Below are 25817 nucleotides of genomic sequence, written 5' to 3' on the forward strand. Positions count from 1 at the left end.
TGGACACGCAGAAGACAGTCACAGCTATGTGGTATACTGAACAATGCCTGCCTAAAGTCATTGGATCTATGAAGAACCTGCGGCCAAAGTCAAGAATGGACACCTGGTACCTCCATCACGAAAATGCTGCAGCTCACCGCGCCAAAGCCTGCACCGAATATTTGACCACGACAGGACTGAAACTTCTCGAGCACCCTCCCTACAGTCCAGACCTTGCTCCCTGCGAATTTGCACTGATCCCGCATGTGAAAATGAAGCTAAAAGGGAGGCGGTTTTCCAGTGATGAGGAGCTTCTACGGGCTTGGGACAATGAGTGTGCTTTACTCCCTAGTGAAACTTGGCAGAACTGGTTTAAAGATTGGTTTCGGAGGATGGAGAGGCCTATTGAATGTAGAGGAAATTACTTTGAAAAAATTAAATAAACAAAGCTGTATTGCAAAACTTTCCTAGTACCCTTTGTATATCACGCCAAACTGACTCAGCATTGTGCTTGTCATCTAAGTCAACTGGAAGCACTGTCTTAGATTTAATATACTTAACTAAGAGCATAACACCTCCACCTCTCCTGTCCTGTCTGTCTGGGGTTCGAGCCCGTCACCACCAAATACGGACAATGCGGAAAGGTCAGGGAATGACCACTGCATATTCCCGGAGCAATATGGCCTTAGTTGCTAATGCTCCTAAAAACTAAATAACAAACAATAACCTGTCTGTCCTTCCTGTGTATACACTGTACTCCCCATATTCAAATTCAACATCACTTATGTCTGGGTGACACCATATTTTTTCTGTTCCAACAATGTCTGCATTTGATGACTTAATCAGTACTTCAAATTCATCAGATTTATTTACAATGCTCCTAGTATTTAGTGGCCAGCAAGTATACATGCACATGTTCTTACTCTTAGTTACCCTAATACAGCCCATATATTTGCTTGTTCCATGATGACTCCCACAGTCCTTGAAATCCCCAGTACCTTACTTTTCAGGCCGCTGCTTATTCCAATAGTAGCAGTGCAAGAATCACTTTCACTTCTGTCTGCAACTATTGTTAATCTATTACTCTGTGTATCTCCCTAGGTAGCAGTTTTCTGACCCACCTAACAGTGCCTCTATTGCATCAGGAAATATTCTGTGTATCCCATCCCTGTAGAAGTAGTTAACAAGCTATTCTGTTAACAAGCACAGACCACACTGAGAAAAATTCAACCCCATAAGCTTTTTACAATTTTGTCAGGGCTGAATTGATCAACAAGGCTCTCATCATGTACTCCCTCCTATCGTGTCTGGGCAGAATTGCAGACACTTTCAAATTTAACTCTGACTCCTGACTTTTTTCTGAACATTGCTCTGTACTTGTTAAGTAAGTCTTCAGATCTACTACTCGCAATGTCATTAGTACCAACATGTACAACAATATCACCTTTTATGCCCTTAAAAGATATCTCCTCTACAACATCATCAGGGGCACCTCCATAGCCAGGTGGGCAGGAGCAGCAGTGCGTAGCACACGCTTCTTGATTAGACCGGGGTTCGAGCCCATGCCCACCAAATACGGAGGATGCGGAAAGGTCAGGGAATGACTACCGCATATCCCAGAGCAATATGGCCTTAGTTGCTAATGCTCCTAAAAACCAAATAACTAACTAACTAACATCATCAACTTTTGCCCTGTCTACCTTGGTTCTATTCCACCTATCCGATTTGCACAATATATTTCCTGTTTCCCTGACAGTAGAGTCACTGACAATAGCTACCTCCTGTGGGACCAGCACAGTCTACCTTGAGGGTTGCTGCTGTGTTGTCTGATGTGCAATCTCTGTCATGGGCATCCAACTTATTCTTCAAGTTCTCATAAATGCCCATCAGAATGCTGAGTTTACACCTAATATCATTACACTCTTTACATCAAACACATACTAAGACATCAACTTTTGGCTGTGTGATGTTATATTACAGTAACATCACACACCCTTGGCTGTGTGAAGTTGCGTTACAGACGGATCCGCAAATATCGAACAAGTAGTACATTTTGTGAGGCCATGATTTGGAGGAACCTCCCCTCCACCTTTCTCTCCTGAGCCACAGCATTCCACAGATTTAAGCCTTTTGCTTTGCTGCTCTGGTGTGAGCTATGATTTCCATTCAAATTCAATTTAATTCTGAATACTACACTAAAGTAACATACTTAAATGGAATAACAACATTGCATCAGTTATGGAGCAATAATACATATTGCACTATCAAGTTTACATTAGTAAAGATATTTTGCAATATCAAGAGTACAGCATATATATTATTTATTGAGTTTATACTGTACCGTTTCATTTTAAAAGGATAATTGATAAAAAGTGACTACCAAATTTATTATTTATGTCAACTTGTTTGTATACCTAAAAGAAAAAAATCGTTGTAGAGATTTACATGTACAAAGGGTACTAGGAAAGTTTTGCAATACAGCTTTGTTTATTTAATTTTTTAAAAGTAATTTCCTCTACATTCAATACACCTCCTCCGAAACCAATCTTTAAACCAGTTCTGCCAAGTTTCACTAGGGACTAAAGCACACTCGTTGTCCCAAGCCCGTAGAAGGTCCTCATCACTGGAAAACCGCCTCCCTTTTAGCTTCATTTTCACATGCGGGAACAGTGCAAAGTCGCAGGGAGCAAGGTCTGGACTGTAGGGAGGGTGCTCGAGAAGTTTCAGTCCTGTCGTGGTCAAATATTCGGTGCAGGCTTTGGCGCGGTGAGCTGCAGCATTATCGTGATGGAGGTACCAGGTGTCCATTCTTGACTTTGGCTGCAGGTTCTTCATAGATCCAATGACTTTAGGCAGGCATTGTTCAGTATACCACTTAGCTGTGACTGTCTTCTGCGTGTCCAAAATGACACGTTCCACAATTCCACTCGATTTGAAAAATACAGTTATCATTTTCTTCTTTACAGATCGGGATTTTCTGACAATTACGGATGTGACGTCATCATCAAAGACCCAAACTTTGTTTTGAGCCTTGGTCGGCAGATCGTAATAGTACAGCCAAGTCTCGTCACCTGTCACGATGTTGTTCACATACCGAGATTGTCCCTTATCAAACTTTTTTAACATCTCCCGGCACCAAGTCACACGTCTTGTCATCTGCTCTTCAGTCAGTTGATGCGGCACCCAGAGAGAACAAAGTTTCTTCACGTGCAAATGATCTTGCAGAATCGAACGAATTGCTGGTGCATTTAGGCCCAAAGTATCCTCTATCTGTTGGTAGATCACTCGCCTGTTTTCGTCAAGCATTTTCCTCACAGCAGTAAGGTTTTCCTCCGTAACTGACGTTCGTGGCCTTCCCGGCCTCTCAGAATCCTCCAGAGTGAAATTTCCCCTTTGGAATTCTCTATACCACCTGAATATCGTTGTACGATGTGGACAATCATCATCTAGTGCAAGAGTCATTTCTTCTAAGCACTGGTCTATGGTTAAACCATGCACGAAATTATACCGCAAAACTGTCCTTATCTCATTTCGTGACCACGATGCCATCGCAAGCACTTTACACTCTCGCTACTAATGAATAACTGAGCCCATCGACTTGGCGCGGTGGCTACTATGCACGTATGAACATGTCTCAACATGCAGCAACAAGCAGCTTCCTGTGATTCATTGTTGCGTCATATTGCAAAACTTTCCTAGTACCCTTTGTACAAAGTTACATACTGTAATATATTAATACATACTACAATAACATACTATAATATACATAATATATTTTTAATTAAATGCATTTCCATTCTCTAGATAGCTATGGCTAAAAAACGTCTTAAATAGATGACTAAAAAAAAAGTATGAATTTTGCAGGCAATAAAATAATTTGGTAAACAGCGTAATGGTAGAAATGTCATTATACAAAACAGGGTAAATGCTGAGACTTTTTTTTCTTTTTCTTATGAATTTTCTGATTAAGAATTGCACAGAGGCTATTTAATTTTCAATTGTATACAAATTTATAAATTGCAATTTAAGTTATTTTTTTAATTATTATGTTTTTATTTTTAAGTTCACATCTGACTGCTGAAGATACATCTGCAGCATATACTCTGAGCATTATGGCTAAGGTAAGAATTTATGAAATACTCCTAATTTTTTTTTAATTCAGAAATAAGTAGAAATAAAAAAGTATACAATTTATTTAACTGTTATATAAATACAGTAGGATCTCATTAATGCAAAGTTCATGGGACCTCAATTTTTGTGTTTTCTAATAACAAGCTTAGCCAAAAATGTCAAAATTTGATCATTTTCAATTGTACATATCCATTAATATTAACTTAAGATTTGTTACACTCAAATATTATTTTTATTATCTAACAATAATAAGAATAATATTTTATTTAGTATTTCTTTTATTTATAAGAGAAGTCATGAGAAAAGAATCTGTATTGTTGAAATGAAAATGTATTATTAGTATCACTAAGTAAAAAAAGCAGAAGACAGTTTAATATTAAAGGAAACGTAAAAACTGATTAACTCTTTAATAAATTAATTAATTTAAAGAAAGAATCCAGTTTCATTTGCATGGTTTATGTCTTACATACATTCTTAAGTACACTACAAACATTATTTTAATTTTCATTTCCATTACCATTAAAAAAATTTCACTTTGCTTGGTGGTCAACTTCACAAAGAGTGGCTTTGGTGAGAGTATGATTATTATACTTAATGAAATACCATCCACAGAAATAACGACATTATAAATAGCACTCAAGGCATTCTACTTTGACTGCAAATTATTGCTTCCTCATATGTTGAGGAACAAGTACCTTCGGGCAGGCTTTATATGCCTCTGGTGGTTATAATAATACTTTGATCCAGTTGCTGCATAAAACTTTGGTATCAGAGAGCACATACTTCAGCTTGTGTCTTAGCAGAATATGCTGTAAAATGGTCTACAATAATCAAAATATTCCTTTTTTCTGAAGCCATTCTTCTGTCCACTCCTAATAATCAAGACTTAAAAATTTTGACTGCAAACCAAGCAACTTATATCGCTTCAATCATATAGAAGGAAGTTGGTTAACTACTTCAAAACATCTTGACTTGGAAAGTTTTCCAGTCTCAAGTGGGCACAGTTTTGTACTGCCAGTCTCATTACAGCATAACAGAATAGTAATGCTTTCTTCACTTAATTTTCCATTATTACAAGTCTTTCAACAGCAAGGTTTTTCTGGGGGGGGGGGTGATAAATTAAACTTCAATTCTTCTTCTTCTCTTCTTTGGTCCTTAGCTGGCAGCTGGGGGAGGCGGTTGGCCACGCAACCAGTATGCTGCTGTAGGTGCCGCAGGGTTTCGGACTTGCTCTGTGATGTTCTTCCATACCTTACGATCCATGGCTTCAGTCCTGGCCTGGTTAAGGTCGAGACGTCGGCTCTTCAAGTCATCTTCCACTTGCTTGGCCCACGTTTTCCTAGGCGCGGTCCGTTGGATGCTCCATTGGGTGGGTCGTTGTCTCCAAAGGAGTGTGGATGGTATTCTGTTCGTGCCCATTCTACATACGTGGCCAAACCATCTGAGCCTTCGCTTCTGGATTTGGTCGGCAATGGTTGGTTGCTGTTGGCATCTGGCGCGGATGGTATCATTAGTGATGCGGTCGCGAAGAGAGATGCCCAAGATCTGCCGCAGGCATCGCATTTGGAATACCTCAAGTTTGTTCAAATCTAACTTGAGACAAATCCATGTTTCCGATCCGTAAAGAAGAATGGGCAGGATCAAAGTCCGGAAGAGTCGGATTTTAGTCTTTGTGGAATATACCAAGGATTATACCAAGCTTTGTGCTGTAGGAAGTTTTCTTTTAGCCTCAGGAAAGACAGATGTAGAATAGATGTGTGGAAATGTGCCTTTAGCCAGCAGGTGGTTAATTGCTGGAACAAACTTCCATCTGTCATGGAAGTTGATAGGTGAATTAAATTTAAGGAGGAACTGGACAAACATTTAGAGGGAATGGTTGTGTGAATTTTTTTTTTTTTTTTTTTTGGCTGATGCTGCATAAGCTGATACACTTGCTTTCTTGCATCACATGCCACTATTCCTACTACTACTACTACTCAGTTGCTGCTTTTTGAAATAAGTTGCCTCCATGGGTAGTTGAGGCTGACAGCTTTGGGAAATTCAGAGCTCATCTGGGTAGATAGCTATGTGAGGAGGGAGTCAAATAGGTGGTTTATTTTATTTTTTGTTTAACTATAGCAGGAAAAGCCCAGACTTTCTTGCACCATATGGTGAATACTAAATAACATAATTTATTTCTCATGGGACAAAAATAGAATTTTTTTAATGTATGTTTAACTTAATTTTGTAATAAACAAATATGTTATATGGAAAAGCCTGTCCTTCAGTAGGGGAACAATATGTGCTTTGTATAAACAAGAACTTTGTATAAACTTAGTTTATATTAATGTAATTCTCTATATATTAATTCTACTATGCTAGTAGGTTATGCTTTTAATGTGGAGAGAACAGCAGGTAGTTAAGGCAAAATTAATCAAGGGTTGCTGACCCTTGATTAATTTCATTCCATCTAAAATTCAAATCAAAATAGATGTATTAATTTGCATTTTCAGTTTGTACATTAATTGTGTAATTTCTCCTTTATAAAGTTATTTGGTTAGTCTTTACAGTCTGGTACCCTTCCGATTGATCATTGCAAGTAGCAATGATTGATATGCTTAGGGTGTTTATCACCCCCCTCCTTGCCGTTGTTTTAAAATCAGGAACTTGTTTTTTGGTTTTAAAACAGTGGAAAGTGGGGGATGGGGATAAACACCTTAAGGCAAAGCATAGCAAGCTAGGCATGTCAATCACTGCTACTCGCAATAATCAGTTGGGAGGTGTACCAGATTGTAAAGACTAACTACTTATTTTGATATTTTTGTGTTAATAATGAACTAAAAATTTGAATTTTTGAATAACAATTTCTAATTAATAGCTGACCTCAAGAGGGAAGCATGCTGCGTTCACACACATGCACACACATAGAAATAATAATAAATTTTGTAATTAAAAAAGTTTATTTCTCTGCATAGAGAGAAAGAGGGAGAGAGAGAGAGAGAGTAATTATGTTCGTTACATTTGTAGCAGCACTGGAGTGGATCACATTGTATTACTATTCCTCCAATTTCACCAAGTAAATCTCAGGATAATACAAAGTCTGAAAATAACAGGAATAGTACTGAAAACTGTAAAGCAAAGCGCCCAATGAATGGATTTATGCTCTTTGCCCAGAAATACAGAGTAGAGTATTCCCAGATGTATCCAGGAAAGGATAACAGGTAACTGATCACTGCTTGTGCATTTTTTATTTAAAATCCTTTCTCTGAACAATAAATGTTTATTAATATTGTGAAAACATATTGACTTGAATGCTTTATCTGGAATGATATGGATTAAATTGTGTTCATTAAAAGGCATTGCATTGGTTAAAATTTTTTTATTAACTGAAATGTAGATAACTAACATTTAAATTTAAAATTTCAGTATATCTTCTTCACTGAAATCTTCTTCAGTGGATTAGGAATGAGAATTTAATTTTTTTTTTTTTCTTTTTATATGAAAATCCCAAACACGAGAGGTATTAGCACCTATAGTACTAATTATCGTGCTTAGGTTGGAGGTTGAGAAGATGAAAGAAGATATTTGTTGACATTAGACTTGAACTTCTATAGACTGTAATTTTCAGAAAATACATATGGAGGAAGGCTGTTCCAGAAAATGGCAGTTGAATGAATAAACAAGAAAGATGAAAAATTGGTTCTATGAGTTTGAAGTTGGACAGTAAATGGATGCTGGTTGGTGGCGGCACGTGTTTGGACTGTTTTGAAAGAGAGAGCAGGAATTATAGAAGCCAATTCAGAAGAACAGTGCCCATTGAAGTATCTGTAGAAAATGCATGCAGCAGAAACAGTACATCTATGAGACAGTGAGTGGAGAGACTCTGTTAGAGATGAGTCATTAATTGACCTAATTGCCTGCTTCTGAATGGAATCTAGAAGCCTGAGAGAGGTTTTGGAGGCACTGCCCCAGATGTGGGAACAATATTCCATGGTAGGACAGATTTGTGATTTATACAGAGTAAACAGCTGTTTGGAAGAAAAGTAATGCCGAGAGCGAAAGAGAAAATCACGTTTTTTAGATGCAGAGGAAGCAATATTTGTAATGTGCTTGTGCCAAGAGAGATTAGAAGTCAGGGTAATCCCCAAAAGAGAGATATCATTTTGCATAGAAATCAGAGTATCACCAAAGATAAGCATAGGAGCAGAAGAATCCTTTTTGCGAGATATAAGACAAGACTGATTTTTAGAAGGATTGAAATCAACGAAGTTGTCTTTGCTCCACTGGAGGATTACCTGGAGATCAGCATTTAAGGAATTGGAAGCAGATATTTAAGAAGTTGAAGCTGATTGAGCAGGGCAAGGTTTCTCAAAATGGAAAGGGAATGCAATGTGCTATCATCGGCAAAACTATGGATAGGATTTCCAGTCAATGGAAGAAGGTCATTAATATACAAGAGGAAGAGAAAGTACTGAAAGTACTGGGGGAAAGTACTGAACCTTGGGGGACACCAGCCTTAGTGGAGAAGTTAGAAGACAGAGAGCCATCTACCATCACCTTCAGTGAGCGATCAGACAGAAAACTGGATAACCAATTACAAAAATAGTTGGCAAACCATAAGATGAAAGCTTGTTTAAAAGACCTTTATGTCAAACACGATCGAAAGCCTTTGAGATGTCAAGAGCAACTACTTGTGTTTCACCAAACTTTTCCATTGAAATTGTCCATAAATGGGTAACATAAGCCAGAATATCACCAGTGGATTAACACTGAGGGAATCCATACTGGTGATCGTTGATCAGACGGAAGGTTTCTAGGTAGTTTAAGAGTTGGCAGTTAATTGATTTCTCCATTACTTTGGAAAAAGTAGAATTAATTGCAATGGGGCGATATTTAGATGGGAGGGATTTGTCACCCTTTTTAGTAACTGGCTGGATATGAGCAAATTTCCAAGCAGAAGGAAAAAGACCTTTGGAATAAGAAAGTGAAAAAAGGCGGTAAAGAACAGAAGTAAGTTCAGGAGCACAGGTTTTGAGAACAAGTGGAGAAATACCATCAGGACTTGGAGCTTTCTTAGCATCAAGATTCATCAATATCCTTCTAACATCCTTTTGATGGAAGACCACAAGAGGCATTGAATGGAGCATGTTGGGAGGTGTTTTACCAAGATCATCAATACATGAGTTGGAAGAAAAATGGGATGCTAGCAGGTCAGCTTTGTCCTTGGCCGAAGTGACAACAGAACCATCTGGTTTTGACAGAGGTGGTAGTAGAGATGGGTAAAAATTGCGGCCCATAGCTTTGGCAAGAGACCAGAATGCTCGGCTACCATTAGGGCAAGAAGCAAGTTTTCTACCCTTAGCCTGTTCAAATTCTAGTTTGGACTGATTAATAACTGCTTTACAATTGTTGCGAGCTTTGATGTATTCAGAAAATGAAACTGAAGAATTGGAAACAAGCCACTTATGATATGCAACGTTCTTTTCTTGAACATCTTTAGCACATTTGTTGGAAAACCAAGGTTTAGATAAAGGACGAGATTTTAAAGTGGAGTGTGGAATAAAGGATTCCATTCCTACAAGAATAATTTCACTGACACGATCTGAGCAAATTACATCAGAAGTTTTGAAACGATAATCCGACCAAGGAAAAGAAGAAAAGAAATCTCGCAGGTCATCCCATTTTGCATTCTTGTAATGCCAAACAACGCGGTTTGGAATAGCCATGAGATAAAGGCTCCATTGGAGAAGAGACAATCACCAAGTTGTGATCCGAGGTGCCTAAAGGACCACTCACCTCAACTGTATAGAAGGGTTGTTTGTGAGAAAAAGATCAAGCGTGTTGGCTGTATGGTTAGGCTGTCCGGTATTCTTGTAGGTAAATGAACAATCTGTCTTAAATTATAGGTGAAAACCTCATACTGTTTTTAGTAGGACTGTTAATCTCTCAACACTCAATCGCGAATGATTATAATATGAACATCAGGGCGGATCACAAACATTTTATTAAAGTTCTGTATATACAGCATTGATATAGACAATTTATTAACATATTTAAGAACACTGAATTTAAGATTTTTCCACAACCCATGAGTAAGCTCCATGCTGTCTTGAAATATAGGGCATATGTGGTCCCTACCATGGAAGCTCACAATATTGTTTACAATATTTCTTGTGATGGGTGCAATTCTACTTATATTGACTCAACCCAAAATTTACTTTCGGTAAGGCTACAGCAGCATGTGGCATCAGTTAGGGCAGGTAGGATGGGTGCATCGGAGCTTGCGTTTCATGCAATCACTGATGGACATGTGTTCCTTTTTAATGAATTGAAGGTTCTTAATAAACAGTGGGAATATTTTAAATTATTAATTGCTGAAACATTAGAAATGAGATTAAATGTTAACTCTATTAACGTACGTAGGCCTTATAATATTTTGGACTCGTGGATGCTTACGCGCATGCATGAATAGTAATTCATACATTGGTTTATATAAATAATCTCTTGTCAGGTGTCGTTAATTTTATATAAAACAGGGGGGATATCATTCGCGAATCACTTTTGTACTTCTTGTGAACACGATAACAAACCGAATAAGGTACTCTCTTAAAAGAAGTTAAAAAACGGTTTTAAAGTTAAATTTATATGGGAATTAATTTGTTTCGTAGTTTTTAGAATTTTGCAACAATTGAAAAACAATTGTCGCAAAATTGTGATGTTAGTTTTTGGAGGTTGGTGGCTGCTATCTTTCCGTACCACCTTTGAGGTGAAAGGAATCAAACAGCAAATAGTTTGGGCAACTGAGATGAGCAGTAGTTGAATCAACTGATAACTGAGATTCTGTCAGAAAAAGTACATGTAGTTTGGCAGACTGCAAGTGGAAATGGACATCGTTGAGATTAGAATTGAGACCACGTATATTTGTGAAATGAATTAGGAAGTGCTTGGGAGGTTTAGATCTTTTCACAGATAAGCTTGCTCTATTAGTTTGACAATTCATGGTGTATTCAATAGTAAGAAAAAGTGAGTGGGACATGCTCTATGAAGTAATGAAATTTTTGGATATGGCGTACACATGGTAAGAATATACCCAGATCCTTGACATAACGTGGCCTCAACAATGCTCCCCGCATACACACTACTCGGACTCCCTCCAGTCACTATCTGGCAGAGTAGAGGTAGCAAGGTTATACACTAGCTGATCCAGAAGCCTCCTAAAGAGTTACCAATAGGTTCGGTCTGGTGTACTAACTAGCAGCCAGCCTGCGAACACTGTTTTAGATCTGTACCCTCGAAATGTAAGGAAGATTGGATCTCGCCATGATGTTCATCATAACCTCAAAAGTCATCAGTCGTACTTCATAATGGAAGAGATGGGGAAAGGTTGACCAGAACTTAGCTCTGCAGACCTCCAATAAGCAAAGTGGTGGTATTGCACCGGTTGATGAGTCATCTACCACCTAGGATTGGAGTATATTGATATTTCTTTTCTTAATGGATTGCAATGCTTATTGTATATAATATTCTACTTTTTAATTTAAAAAATCCTCTTTTTAACACTTATTTTTGGAAAAAAATATTAATTCTGCTGATAATTAAATGTTATACGCATAAAATATAAAGATGGAACTATTAGTCTCTTCCATTTTCCAGTTTCAAAAACTTAAATGTATGAAATTTCAAATATGTCCATGTGCATATATTTTCACTTATTGTGAATAGTTTAAAAAAAAATATATATATATATATATATATATATAGTTTGCAATAAATTTAATGTTTACTTTTTATAAGATATTTTTAATATATTTTATATACATTATATATATATATATTCGTTTAATTGTAGATTGTTACCGATTATTGGTGTTTTTCATATAAGTATTAGTGTTCATACAAATTTGTAATCAAGTTAACCTAGTTTGGTTATCTTCATTCCATATGGTCTGTACATTTTGAGTTAAGATAAAAAGTATAATGCTAAATGATAATGATTTTTCATAACATTTTACTAATGAAAACATTTTATCTGTAGCAAGATAACTATTAAATCTTAATTTCTGTATAAATTTATATAATAATACTAAATCTTAAAGACAGTACAAATTTATATAATAATATAACGTAATAACGTAAAATAACATTACACCATGTGGCCGTCAATCCCCTACTTCATCGGGGGCTTTGAGTGGGTTGACAGCCCTTTTTGACGTAATGCCTCATACTTACTCGTTTCTGTCTGTACCTATACCAGTTTTGCTATTTTAGTTTATATTTTCAGGTTCATTAAATATTATTTATTTTCCTAATTTCTTCTATTTTTAGGTTAATTTTGTTAAATTTTTTAATTAATGCTTAATTTTTATTTATTTAAATATTACTAGTTTATTTTATATATTTATATATATATACAGTCGAACTTCCCTATAACGAATTCAATAAATCCTGCGAAAAAATTCGTTATAGTGAAATTTCGTTATACAGAGAATATCTTTTTTATTAGAAATTTTTATCTAATTAGAAAATGAAAATGAATCTACATTTATTTTTAATGTATTTTATTTCAAAAACATACTTATTTAAATTACGTTTACGCAATTTTTGCCAGTAAGTATCACAAATTAAAAAAAATCTGTAATTTTCGTTTGCATAATTAATACAATTAAAAAATATCTGATTCTCAAAGAAAACCTCACATTTGTTCAGAGCATTAAAAACATTATCAGGAACATTTTCACAAAACTGTAGACCCATACGAACCGTTTTAAAAGCGTTAATCATTTCTTCACGAGTTGGCTTTTCTATGGATTGTTCTGATGAGTCTTCAGCGCCATCGTTAATTTCTTCGTGATCATGGTCGCATCTAACACTGTTCAGCAGTATTTCATCTTCATTTGGATGGTCTGCCATAATCAGATCTTGATCTACATAAACATAACTATCCAGTGTTATTTCATTTTCAATGTTTCCGGACGATTCTAATAATGTCCAAAAGTTTTTTAGTTGTGAAAGGGGCAGTTCAGCTTGTTCGTCCAGTTGTTGTTCGACTTCTGTATTCGATGCAAATCCCACTTTCGAAAAACAATTTTGAATAGTGTATTCAGTGACATCGTTTGTCCAAACTTTTGCCAGTTCAGAGATGCAATCTCTAAGGTTAATTGTAACCTCCAAGTTTCTATTTTCTGATAATGCATTGCAATCTTCATTATTATTTTCTTTTGATAACGAAATTTAAAATTTTTAATAATGCATTGGTCCATTGGCTGGAATTTTGACGTTACTTTGTGGTAAAAACAACAACTTCGCACTTTTAAGTTTGGCAGGATGTGCCGGACAGTTGTCAGTTACCAAAATGATTTTCCTTTTTTCTTTTGTTATATGCTTGTCTAGTTTTAATATCCATTATTCAAAAATATCACTTGTCATCCATGCTTTTTTATTAAAGGTGTAGTCAACTTCCAAAGATTTTGTGTCTCTAAATTATCTTGGGTTTTTTGATATTCCGATGACTAAAAGTCTTAATTTTTCACCTTTGTCATATTTGCTCCAATTAGCACAGTGATTCTTTCTTTCTTTGTTTTCGGCCAAAACATTTATCATCCTTAAAAGCAAGTGTTCTATTCGGTAAACATTTAAAGAATAAACCCATTTCGTCAGCATTAAAAACATCCTTAAGCTCATATTCTTCCAAAATCTTCTTTAAAGTATTGTTCCTTCAACTGTCACAATCTTTTTCGCTTACATTAACACTTTCTCCACAAATAACCTTTTCCACAGTTCTGTGGTACTTCTTAAATTTATCTAGCCACCAAGTGCTCGCATTAAATTCTGTATGTCCAAGGGACTGTGCAAATTTCAGAGCTTGTTGCTTGATTATTAGGCCCGATGTTGGTATATTCTTTTCACGTACCATTTGCACCCATTTTAGACAGCTTCTTGTCTGCTCCTCCTTCAATTGCATTTAAAATTGTATGCCACATTTCTCTGCAACATTTTTTTTCTTAAAACAATGGTCAATATCGTAACAATCTTTGCTTTATCATTAATACTTAAACACTTTCTCTTCAACATTGTTTCCGCAATTGTAAAAATTACTCTACTGCAGCTCTTGCCGATACATACACTGCAAACTTACTAGGTAGTAGATGACTCTCATCAATCGGTGCAATACCACCACTTTGCTTATTGGAGGCTTGAAGTGGTGGAACCCATATTTAGTCTCTAGAGCTAAGTTCCGGTCAACCCTTCCCTATCTCTTCCATCATGCAGTATGATTGATGACTTTTGAGGTTATGATGAACATCGTGGCAAGATCCAATATTCCTTACATTTCAAGGGTACAGGCTCTAAAACGGTGTCCGCAGGCCGGCTGCTAGTTAGTACACTGGACCGAACCTATTGGTAACTCTAGGAGGCTTCCGGATCAGCTAGTGTATAATCTTGCTACCTCTACTCTGCCAGATAGTGACTGGAGGGAGTCCGAGTAGTGTGTATGTGGTGGGGCATTGTCGAGGCCACGTTATGTCAAGGATTTGGGTATATTCTTACCATGTGTAAGAATATCTAAAAATTTCATTACTTCATACAGCATGCCCCCCCCCCCACTTTTTCTTACTATTGGATACACCATAAATTGTCAAACTAATAGAGCAAGCTTATCTGCGAAAAGATCTAAACCTCCCAAGGACTTCCTAATTCATTTCACAAATATACGTGGTCTCAATTCTAATCTCAACAATGTCCATTTCCACTTGCAAGTCTGCCAAACCCAATGTACTTTTTCTTACAGAATCTCAGTTATCGGTTGATTCAACTACTGCTCATCTCAGGTGCCCAAATTATTTGCTGTATGATTCCTTTCGCCTCAAAGGTGGTACTTGTGCATATGTCCATTCTGATATTCCCTGTCAGAGACTTGGCAATTTAGAATCTCCTCTCTTTGATCTTCTCTGGCTTAAAATCTCTCTACCTCATTGTGTCAAATTCATCTGTTGTCTCTACCATTCTCCCAACTCCACTAATCACTTGGAGCTCTTTGACTTCCTCTCTTTGCAACTTGACTTTCTCCAGTCGAACTTTCCTAACAGTGAGGCAATTTTTCTTCGTGATTTTAATGTTCACAACTCCAGCTGGCTTTCGTTTTCTAGTCACACAGACCCAGCTGGCCGAGATGCTGAGGCTTTTGCAATTACTAATGACCTTCCACAGATTGTTCATTTACCTACAAGAATACCGGACAGTCCTAATCATACAGCCAACACGCTTGATCTTTTTCTCACAAACAATCTTTCTAAGTACACGGCTGAAGTGAGAGGTCCTTTAGGCACTTCAGATCACAACTTGGTGATTGTCTCCTCTCCAATGGAGCCTTTATCTCATGGCTATTCCCAACCCTGTGTTGTTTGGCATTACAAGAATGCAAAATGGGATGACCTGCGAGACTTCTTTTCTTCTTTTCCTTGGTCGGATTACTGTTTCAAAACTTCTGATGTCAATGTTTGCTCAGATCATGTCAGTGAAATTATTCTTGCAGGAATGGAATCCTTTATCCCACACTCCACTTTAAAATCTCATCGTTTATCTAAACCTTGGTTTTCCAATAAATGTGCTAGGCTGTTCAAGAGAAGAATGTTGCATATCGTAATTGGCTTGTTTCTAATTCTTCAGTTTCATTTTCTGCATACACCAAGCTCGCAACAATTGTAAAGCAGTTATTAATCAGTTCAAACTAGAGTTTGAGCAGGCTAAGAGTAGAAAACTTGCTTCTTGCCCTAATGGTAGCCGAGCATTCTGGTCTCTTGCCCAAGCTATTGGCCGCAACTTTTGCCCATCTCTGCACCCACCCCTGTCCACCCCAGATGGTTCTGTTGTCATTTCAGCCAAGGATAAAACTGACCTGCTAGCATCCCGTTTTTCTTCCAACTCATGTATTAATGATCTTGGTAAAACACCTCCCACCATTCCCAACATGCTCCATTCAATGCCTCCTGTGGTCCAAAGGTGTTTTTTTCATCTGATTGGAAATTTGCTCATATCCAGCCAGTTCCTAAAAAGGGTGACCCCTCTCATCCAGTTATCGTCCCATTGCAATTACTTCTACTCTTTCTAAAGTAATGGAGAAATCAATTAACTGCCAACTCTTAAACTATCTAGAAACCTTCCGTCTGATCAATAATCGCCAGTATGGATTCCGTCAGTGTCGATCCACTAGTGATATTCTGGCTTATGTTACCAATTTATGGACTAATTCAATGGAAAGGTTCGGTTAAACACAAGTAGTTGCTCTTGACATCTCAAAGGCATTTGATCGTGTTTGGCATAAAGGTCTTCTAAACAAGCTTCCATCTTATGGTTTTCCAACTGTTTTTAGTAATTGGTTATCTAGTTTTCTCTCTGATTGCTCACTGAGGGTGATGGTAGATGGCTCTCTGTCTTCTAACTTCTCCACTAATGCAGGTGTCCCCCAAGGTTCAGTTCTTTCTCCCACCCTTTTCCTCTTGTATATTAATGACCTTCTTTCATTGACTGGAAATCCTCTCCATTGTTTTGCCGATGATAGCACATTACATTCCACTTTCCACTTTGAGAAACCTTGTCCTGCTCAATCAGCTTTAACTTCTCGAAAATCTGCTACCAATCCCTTAAATTCCGATCTTCAGGTAATTCTCCAGTGAGGCAAAGACAACTTAGTTGATTTCAACCCTTCTAAAACTGAGTCTTCTCTTATATCTCGCAAAAAACGATTCTTCTGCTCCTATACTTATATTTAGTGACACTCTGATTTCTAGGCAAAATGATATATCTCTTTTGGGGATTACCCTGACTTCTAATCTCTCTTGGCACAAGCACATTACAAATATTGCTTCCTCTGCATCTAAAAAACTTGGTTTTCTCTTTTGCTCTCGGCATTACTTTTCTTCCAAACAGCTGATCACTGTATAAATCGCAAATCCGCTCTGCATTGGAATATTGTTCCCACATCTGGGGTGGTGCCCCCAAAACCTCTCTCAGGCTTCTTGATTCCATTCAGAAGAGGGCGGTTAGGTTAATTAATGATTCATCTCTAACAGTCTCTCTCCACTCCCTGTCTCATAGACATACTGTTTCTGCTGCATGCCTCTTCTACAGATACTTCCATGGGCACTGTTCTTCTGAATTGGCTTCTATAATTCCCGCTCTCTCTTTCAAAACAGTCCGAACACGTGTCGCCACCAGCCAACATCCATTTACTGTCCAACTCCAAACTCACAGAGCCGACCGGGCTAGCCGAGTGGGTAAAGTACCTACCCGGCAACCCAAAGGTCGCGGGTTCGATTCCCGCCTCGGGCTTGGATCAAAGTACTGCAAAAACCTTGGGAGGTGCAATATGGCCATAGAAGCCGATGCGCCAACAACTACCAAATCAAAAAAAAAAAAAAAAAAAAAAACCAAACTCACAGAACCAACTTTTCATCTTCCTCATTTATTCATTCAACTGCCGTTTTCTGGAACAACCTTCCTTCATTCGTATTTCTTGAAAATTACAGTCTAGAAAAGTTCAAGTCCAACGTCAACAAATATCTTCTTTTGTCTTCTCAACCTCCAACCCAAGCACGGTACTAACTATTATAGGTTCTAATACCTCTCGTGTTTGGGGTTTACTTAAAAAAAAAAAAAAAAAAAAAAACATTGCGCTGGCCATATAGTGAATTGTTAGTACCGCCTTCTCAATGACGTTCAGTATCAACATTATCACGTGACCTTTCCTATCAATCACTTTGAAGAAATATACGACTTTGTTAATTTCTTTTATTCTGCTTTCATTCATATATACACAAAAGAAAATTTGATTAATGTATGCTGTATGTTACTTTTCAGAAAAAAAAAATACAAGAGCATATAGCCTGTGTGATTGATGACAAACGAAATAAAAAAAAAAATTCATGAAAACCATCTACTGGGAGTCCAGTTAGATGAGAACGGACATATCATATAATGATTGACATGAAGGTCACGTGGTACAGTTGAGGTGAGAAGCGAATGTCACTCAGTAGGCGTTACTAAAAACCGACTATGGTAGCATTCTATGTATTGCTGCCGCAGCATGCTAAAGGTTTACTGCAGCGAATTTCATTTTACCCTGAGCCAACATCAACTTACAAATTTAACTTATTTATTGTAAAGTTTACGACCACTTTTATTAAAATCCATTTGGTTTAATAACTGTACAAAAATTAAACAAAGTCCCTCCTACGGGCGTCAGTGGCCACTAGTGTTCACTAAAAGGATGATTATTTAATTCCAGATGCTAATGCGCGATTTCGGAAGGAAGGAAGGGAGCAGTATATTTGAGCAGCTGTTTAGCAGTAAATGCTTGAAAATCTTCAAAAATGCTTTTACTAATTTTTTTTAAAAATTCGTTATAGAGAGACTAACACTTCGCTATACAGGGTTAATTTTACATGTAATTTTGTTTCAAGGTGCAATGTTTTGCACCTTGAAACAAAAAAATTCGTAATATAGAGAAATTCATTAAATAGAAGTTCATAATAGAGAAGTTCCACTGTGTGTGTGTATATATATATATATATATATATATATATATTTTTTTTTTTTTTTACACACACACTATAAGCTGTAACATCTTTATTATATTGTAACCATACTTTATATATATAAAATAGTCTTTCAATTTGGTGAAAATATCACTCAATATAAGAACCACCACACTTGCTGCATTTTCTCCTGTGTTCTGTCCAGACAGTGAATGCACTTTGGTAAAAATCAGGCAGCTGATATTTACACCTATGTTTAATGTCAGAAATGAGTTCCATATCACTCTCAAACACCTTACCATGGAGGTGTGAGATCAGGGCTATAGGGTGGGTGAGGCATTATGCTCTATCCTAGCCGGGCAATTTCTAACAGTGTCATTGCTGTGTGCAGCCTTGCATTATCCTGATGAAACTTGATGTCCTGCCGATTCAGTTTGTGTCATTTGGTTTTCAGAGCTCAATTAAGCTTTTTCAAGGGACAAGCAGCATCTTTCTTTGTTGATGGCTGTTCCACTTTCCAAGAAATCGATAAAAATGATGCCACGTTGCTCCCAGATAACTAACATTTGGCCATACGTTTTGGCTTTTTGTTTTACAGGTGATGTCGGGTGTACCCATTGCATGGATTGTCATTTGGTTTGTGGGTCATAATAGAAGAGCAATGGTTTCATCACATGTGATTACCCCTTAGAACTGCCAGCACCAAACCACTCCAGAAGATCTTCACAGATCCCCTTCCTCACAGCCATCATCTCTCATGTGAGCAGCTTAGTTTAATAAGGCATCCACTGAGAACAGATTTTTCTGTACCACAGTCAGTTTATGATGGTCAAAACACTTCCCTTTGACATTTTTGCAGCGTCCATCAACTGTCTTGTGATTATGTGCCTGTCATTTCAAATAAGCTGGTCAATGGGTTTTTCGTGTTCTCTGTTTGTGACAGATGTTGGTGTTCTGGCTCTTAGTTTTTTGTTGATGTCAAAATCTCCTTCCTGAAACTTTTGGAGCCATCTCTGGACATTACTTTGATCAATTGTCTGGTCCACATAGACTGCTAGGAGTTTTCGATGGATAGATGTGGCAGACTGATCAACTGATTTGAACAGGAAGCCCATCACACACCATTGTTGGAAATGGCTGTCATTTTGTCCATCCATACCTTCAGATCTAAAAACACCAGAAAAATATTAGGTGTTAATGAGTAATTGTAGTACAATTGTACATCATATATTCCCCCCCCTTCCTTATGCACACATGTGTAATCGTACATTACTTATTGATCCACCCTTGTGCATGCATGTGTGTGTGTGTGTGTGTGTGTGTGTGTGTGTGTGTGTGTGTGTGTGTGTGTGCGCGCACATATATATACATACACAATTTTGACAATTTGTCAAATATACACATTCTGTGACCAAAATGCTATCAAATGAAAGCTTAAAAATCAAAGTTGTGTTTGCACAATAAAGATGGTGCAGACAATATAAATGTCTGCTCCAGTTAGCACTGCATTCAAAATGGCATCACCTATGGAAAAATCATTTTATGTTCTCTATTATTATGGAAAAAAATCAAGTGTTTCAGTGCAGTGATCATTCTGAACTAAATTTCACAGAAATCCACTAACTCGAGACTCCATCATTAAGTGGTATACGCAGTTCGTGGAATGTGGATGCATCTGCAAGGGCAAAAGCACAGCTGATCCCAGCATAGAAAATGCGATTGTAGAACACATACGGCGGGTGTATCTCAGCAGTCCCTACAAATCAACTAACAAGGCCAGTATAGAACTTAGGATTTCACAGAAAAGTTTTTGATGTATTTTCAGAAGGAGGCTCTTTATGCATCCTTACAAAATTCATTTGTTACAAGCTCTAAAACCACACGAAAAAGTTTCTAGGTACAAATTTTATTGTAACATCCAAGAACTGTGTGATACTGTTGAAAATTTCATGAACAGGTCAGTGTTTACCGATGAAGCCATGTTCCATCTCAGTGGTAAAGTAAGTTGGCACAACCTCCTTAACTGGGGGAGTGTGAATCCACATGAAACATGAACGAGACTGTCCAAAAGTAAATGTTTTCTGTGCAATGTCCGTGAAAAAGATACGGGCCCTTCTTTTTCACTAAGGACACTGAATGGCATTTCCTACCTTGGCATGTTGATTGAGTGGTTACTGCTGCAGCTGACACAAGACAGAAACAACTTCATTTTGCATTTTCAAATCTTGTTGCAGTAGTATGCCCTGATTATTGTCATTTACCATCCTATCAATCTTTGTATCATCATATTGCAAATTTAGACATTAAGACTGATACACCATCTTTATTGTTTATCTTTATCATTGACCACCGAGATCACTGGACCTCACTCCTTTAGATTCTTATCTATGAGATTTTGTGAATGCTTTTACCTACTCGTGGTAGTGGAGGGGTAATGGGGTCCCGCCAGGACTCCCCTGCAGCCACGGGTCACCTGGTTAGACCCCCAATACACCACCCTCCACTACCACGAGAAGGTAGGTTGGGTGTGGATAAAGGCTGGCTGGGACAAACCCTGGACATTGCCTGTACTTGCCAGGAGGGCCCTAAAAAAACTGGCAATTTTTATTGGAAGCAAGTATGGGGTGATAATTTCAGTGTTTTGGAGAAAAGGTGAAGATAAAGAAGGTGATGATATTGGAAGACTTCCATCTGGGAAACAGAAGTTAAGGAAGAGAGGATCACCCCTGTGGAAGGAGCCCACCTCCACATGGGGGGGGGGACTGTTAACAGCAGTATATGAAAAGGATCAGTGTTGAATGCCTTTATAAAAAATAAACGGATAAAAATATATTATTTTCTTTTTTTTCTCAGTTAAGTCTCCAAAATATTTAACTTCTTATCTGTGGAATTGTCGTACACCAAATTCTCATAGCCACGAATTGTCTTTCACCAAATTGTCACATATAACAAAATGACATGCAACGAATTGACTTGGTAAGAGTATCCTTGTGTCACTCAATTTTATTGCTTTTCTCTGTGCCCATTCCAAGAGATCTACATCCTTCCTAAAACAAGACTTCGTGACCTCAATGCAGTACTTAAGGTATTGCATTTTACAGTGGAATAATTATCTCTTTGTCCCTGCTGACAAAATTCCTGTTTATATCATTCACAAACCCCATAAGCTGTTCCAGTAGCCTTTCTGCATAACTCAGAGAACTTCATGTCTGACTGCACAGTTACTCCCAGGTCCTTTTCATTCTCTACTATCTTTAGTGTGGTACCACACAATTGGCAAGTTAATCTGGGATTACTGCTACCCATGCATTATTGTACCTTGCATTTGTAAATGTTAGGCATCATTTGTCACTTCTCAGTCTATTTCCTAATTTTTCGAACTGTGTTGCAGTAGCATACTCTGATTATTGTCATATACCACTCTATCAATCTTTGTATCATCATATTGCAAACTTAGACATTAAGACTGATACACCTTCATCTTTATCATTAATAAATAAATATATATACAGGGTGATTCACTACCAGTGCAACAAACTTGCAGGAGGTGTAGGGGGTACAAAGACTAATCGGAATCACATAGCATTGCAGGGTCCGAAATGCCTTCGTCATGCAGTAGAGGACGTTGAACAGGAGGGTCGCGTGAACAGTGATCCGCTGGAAGTCAGCATTTGCGAACCGGTTCCCAAGGCAGTAGGATGGACGAGTATTCAAATGTTGAACTAACCAACATGCACCTCACGTATGGAGCTGCGGACTGTAACGGGCGCGCCGCTCTATGCTTGTACCAGGAACGTTTCATGCACAGGCGTGCTCCTCATCATACGATTTTTTGCACATGTGCACAGAAGGTTACGTGAGACTGGTTGTTTCACGAGAGGTACCATGAATCAAGAGCAAACGACGACGATGCCAGACAATGAGGAGAATGTCCTACATCTTGCAGAAGGCAATCCAAGTACGAGTACTCGAGCGATAGGCCAACGATTGGGTATTTCCCAATCCACTGTATGGAGGATACTGTCAACAAACCAAATGAGTTCTGCAACGCATCCAATCATTGGAGCCTGCAGATTATCCACTCCGGAGGACTTTTGCTACTTGGTTTCTTCAACAGAAACAGTTCACAAATGCTGACTTCCAGCAGGATCGCTGTTCACACGACCTCCCGTTCAACGTCCTCTACCGCATGATGAAGGCATTTCGGACCCTGAAATGCTATGTGATTCCGATTCATCTTTGTGCCCCCTACACCTCCTGCAAGTTTGTCGCACTGGTAGTGAATCACCCTATATATATATATAATTTTTTTTTTTTTTTTTAACATATCCCTTATACTTCTGTTCTTTATTCTGAAGTTCTGCTCCTTGTGCATTTCCTGAAAATTAGAATCTACAGAAATTCAAAGTCAGTAAGTGTCATCTACCTTCTCAACCTATGTTTGACTCTAGTATCAAACACTGTACATCTTACCCTTCTGTGTTTGTAATTTCACATTTAAAAACAAAACTACTTCTTTATTGCTTTTACAAATTTTGATCAGTTGAATAATATACAGGGAACCATAAGTAGCTATCAAAAATTCACTATAGTTTTGTTTTTAAAAGTAAAACATATTTTTTGTTGCATATTCAATGTGATTTTACAGATCACTTTTCAGTTTGACCCAGGCCATTCCACATGCTCTTGCAATCACAGTTGCACTTTTTACTGATTCCAGAGAAACTGGATACTGTTCTCTAATTCATTGAAGTTTGCATGTTTCTTAACACAGATATGTTCTTCAGTCTATCTTCGTAAAATAACATGGACCTAAATAGGGACTTTTGGCTAGTCATTTTGTTGTTCCTTGCCTTCTGATCTATTTGTGCACAGTGTGGTCCAGCCAGTCCTGTACATCAGCTCAGAAATGTGTGTGGAGGGAGAATCATCTTGCATAAAAACCATTTCTTGTACACTATTCATTGTTGTGCTTGTGCCCAAATGAGTGCCTCAAACATGTTTTAATTAATTTTGTCATGAAGGCAATATTGGCTAATGAGTTATTGTAAACCAGTAACTTTTGAGTAAATTTTTCAGTTCTGTATTGTAACTTTTGGATTGTTTTTGATCAATAGCTATTGTGTCTGTTTGCAAAGCTGCCAACATGAAACAATGGCAAACTTCCTCCCCCCCCAAGGCATTGCAGAAACTTTTCCGAAAACTGCATTCTCCTATTGCAGTTCTCACATCCAACTGCGGTTATACTTGATGGCATTTGTGCATTTTCCACTGCAGATCTTTTAAATTTGTATAATAGGCCTAACTTAACATCTCCACCTCCCTCATCCCCTCCTCCCTGATGAACTTTTATGGATATCTGCCACACAATTCATGTTTTCTGGTATTCTCTGTGATGTTGGCATGTGCTGATAACCCATATGATGAACAGAACTAAGTTTCCAGTGGTAGTTTTGAATTAGTTTGCACACCTTCCTCTTTTTCTTCATTCTGCCAGACTGCATCATTGAATATCAAACCTCATATAGTGAATCTATTTTAACCCTCTTTGATTGTCAGCTCATTCTTCTGAATTCAGTCTGAAACGAGAAATTCACATTAACATCTCATTGAATATATGCTAAAAAGCAAAAAATAATTTAATTGTTAAAAACATTAAAGCCAACTTTTGATAGGTATTTATGGTTCACATGTGCAATATACAGCAGGAGGATTGCATTGAGGGAAATAATGAATGAAAGTCTGATATTCCTGACTTCTATTGTCATAGTGACCTGTACTACTGTTCGATCTAGCAGATTATTTGAAGATGACATTTTATACCAGAAACAAACTTGGGGGGGGGGGGGGGGATCACAATACTATTTATAAGTGCACTGTATGATAAAAGCAGAATGTCTTGTCAAGTAATTATATATATTTTTTGCTGCTCCTACAAGTGATGAACATTATGCTCAAATTAATATAAATACAGAACTGCACAGCTCAATAGATTCTACGTTGTATCGATATTTTAAAGAATAAAAGAGAGATTACCTCAATCTGGTCCGTAGATTTCAAGACAATGCTCTCCAATTATAAACGGCTAAAATAGCTCAGAGTTTCATTGGAATGGTTTTATGTGTTTTGGGGTCGGATTGGGGTTCTTTGCCTTTGATCCCAGGGTATGTCGAATCATTCATGGGGTTGTGAGTGAAAGAATTCATTAAAATTATTTTAGCCATTTATATTTGGAGAGCATCATCTTGAAGTTATTCTGCAAACCAGATTGGGGTAATCTCTCTTATTCTTTAAAATTATGCTCTAATGGAATACTGCCAATAATTTTGTCTTCCATAATAATAAAGGTCGCCGTAGCATAGTGGTCAGGGCGTGCGGGTGCATAAGTACACGTGCCTTGAGTGACCGGGGTTCAAGCCCGTGACTACTGAATACATTGCTGTTTCTTGTATTCTGTCTATCTTATGAACTCCTCTGACAGTTTGGTCGTCCTGGAGTATAAACAGAAAATTTATTTTATTTTTTATTTATAAGAGTTCATCCTAGAGTTCATCCTTGTAGAAATCTGCATGGAAGCAGCCCCAAACTCTGGATAACCTATTCAAGAAATATCTATTATTATTCAGAGCATAATTCATTATATGGCTTGTGCAGTGAAACAGTGGGTAGTACATCCTTGAATAACATCCAATATTAATAATACATAGGTAAAATATAATTTATGAAATGGATTCCCCCTCCCCAGCTGATGCTGTTATAAGCTTGCTTCTTGCATTATTTACTACTACTAATACTAATACCATTACTACCTCAGCTGTTATAGATATTAAGAAATTATTTTTAAAGTATTTTTTAAGAAAAATGTTGCTGTAATTGTCGATGTTCATGACAGAATAAAATATAGTATTGTGAAAAATTGGTTGTGAGGTTTGTGTAAATGTAGAAAAGCTCTCTCATTGAGTAGTTAAAATGAATAGTAGTGTTTGTTACTGCCTCTTTTATGATAACTTTCTCAATTAAAATTTTTGCATATTTAGAGCAATCAGTGTGTTGTTAGGCGATCACTGGCGAAAATTAAGATCTGATGAAAGAGATGCTTACTCCCAGCAAGCCAAGGTCATAGCAGAAGAAACAAAGAAACTTCATCCAGATTGCTGGAAAAGAAAAAGGTCATTTTCAACAAGTTGCTAACTT

The 25817-nt window shown here is 37.5% G+C and overlaps 1 protein-coding gene across 3 annotated transcripts in view; it reads left to right on the forward strand.

Moving 5' to 3' along the window:
* LOC150088904 (HMG box-containing protein 1-like) overlaps nt 1-25817 on the forward strand; it is a 118733-nt gene that overhangs the window by 80487 nt on the left and 12429 nt on the right. For 2 of the 3 annotated variants that reach the window (XM_090370949.1, XM_090370951.1), the window contains 3 exons: nt 4043-4100; nt 7117-7310; nt 25661-25792. In XM_090370949.1, coding sequence (XP_090227075.1) covers nt 4043-4100; nt 7117-7310; nt 25661-25792 — 384 coding nt within the window. The remainder of the gene's footprint in view (nt 1-4042; nt 4101-7116; nt 7311-25660; nt 25793-25817) is intronic. The other variant, XM_090370950.1, reaches the window with a different exon arrangement.

This window comes from Mastigoproctus giganteus, chromosome 3, assembly GCF_048544385.1.
Source record: "Mastigoproctus giganteus isolate SK-2022 chromosome 3, ASM4854438v1, whole genome shotgun sequence".
Taxonomy (NCBI): Eukaryota; Metazoa; Arthropoda; class Arachnida; order Uropygi; family Thelyphonidae; genus Mastigoproctus; species Mastigoproctus giganteus.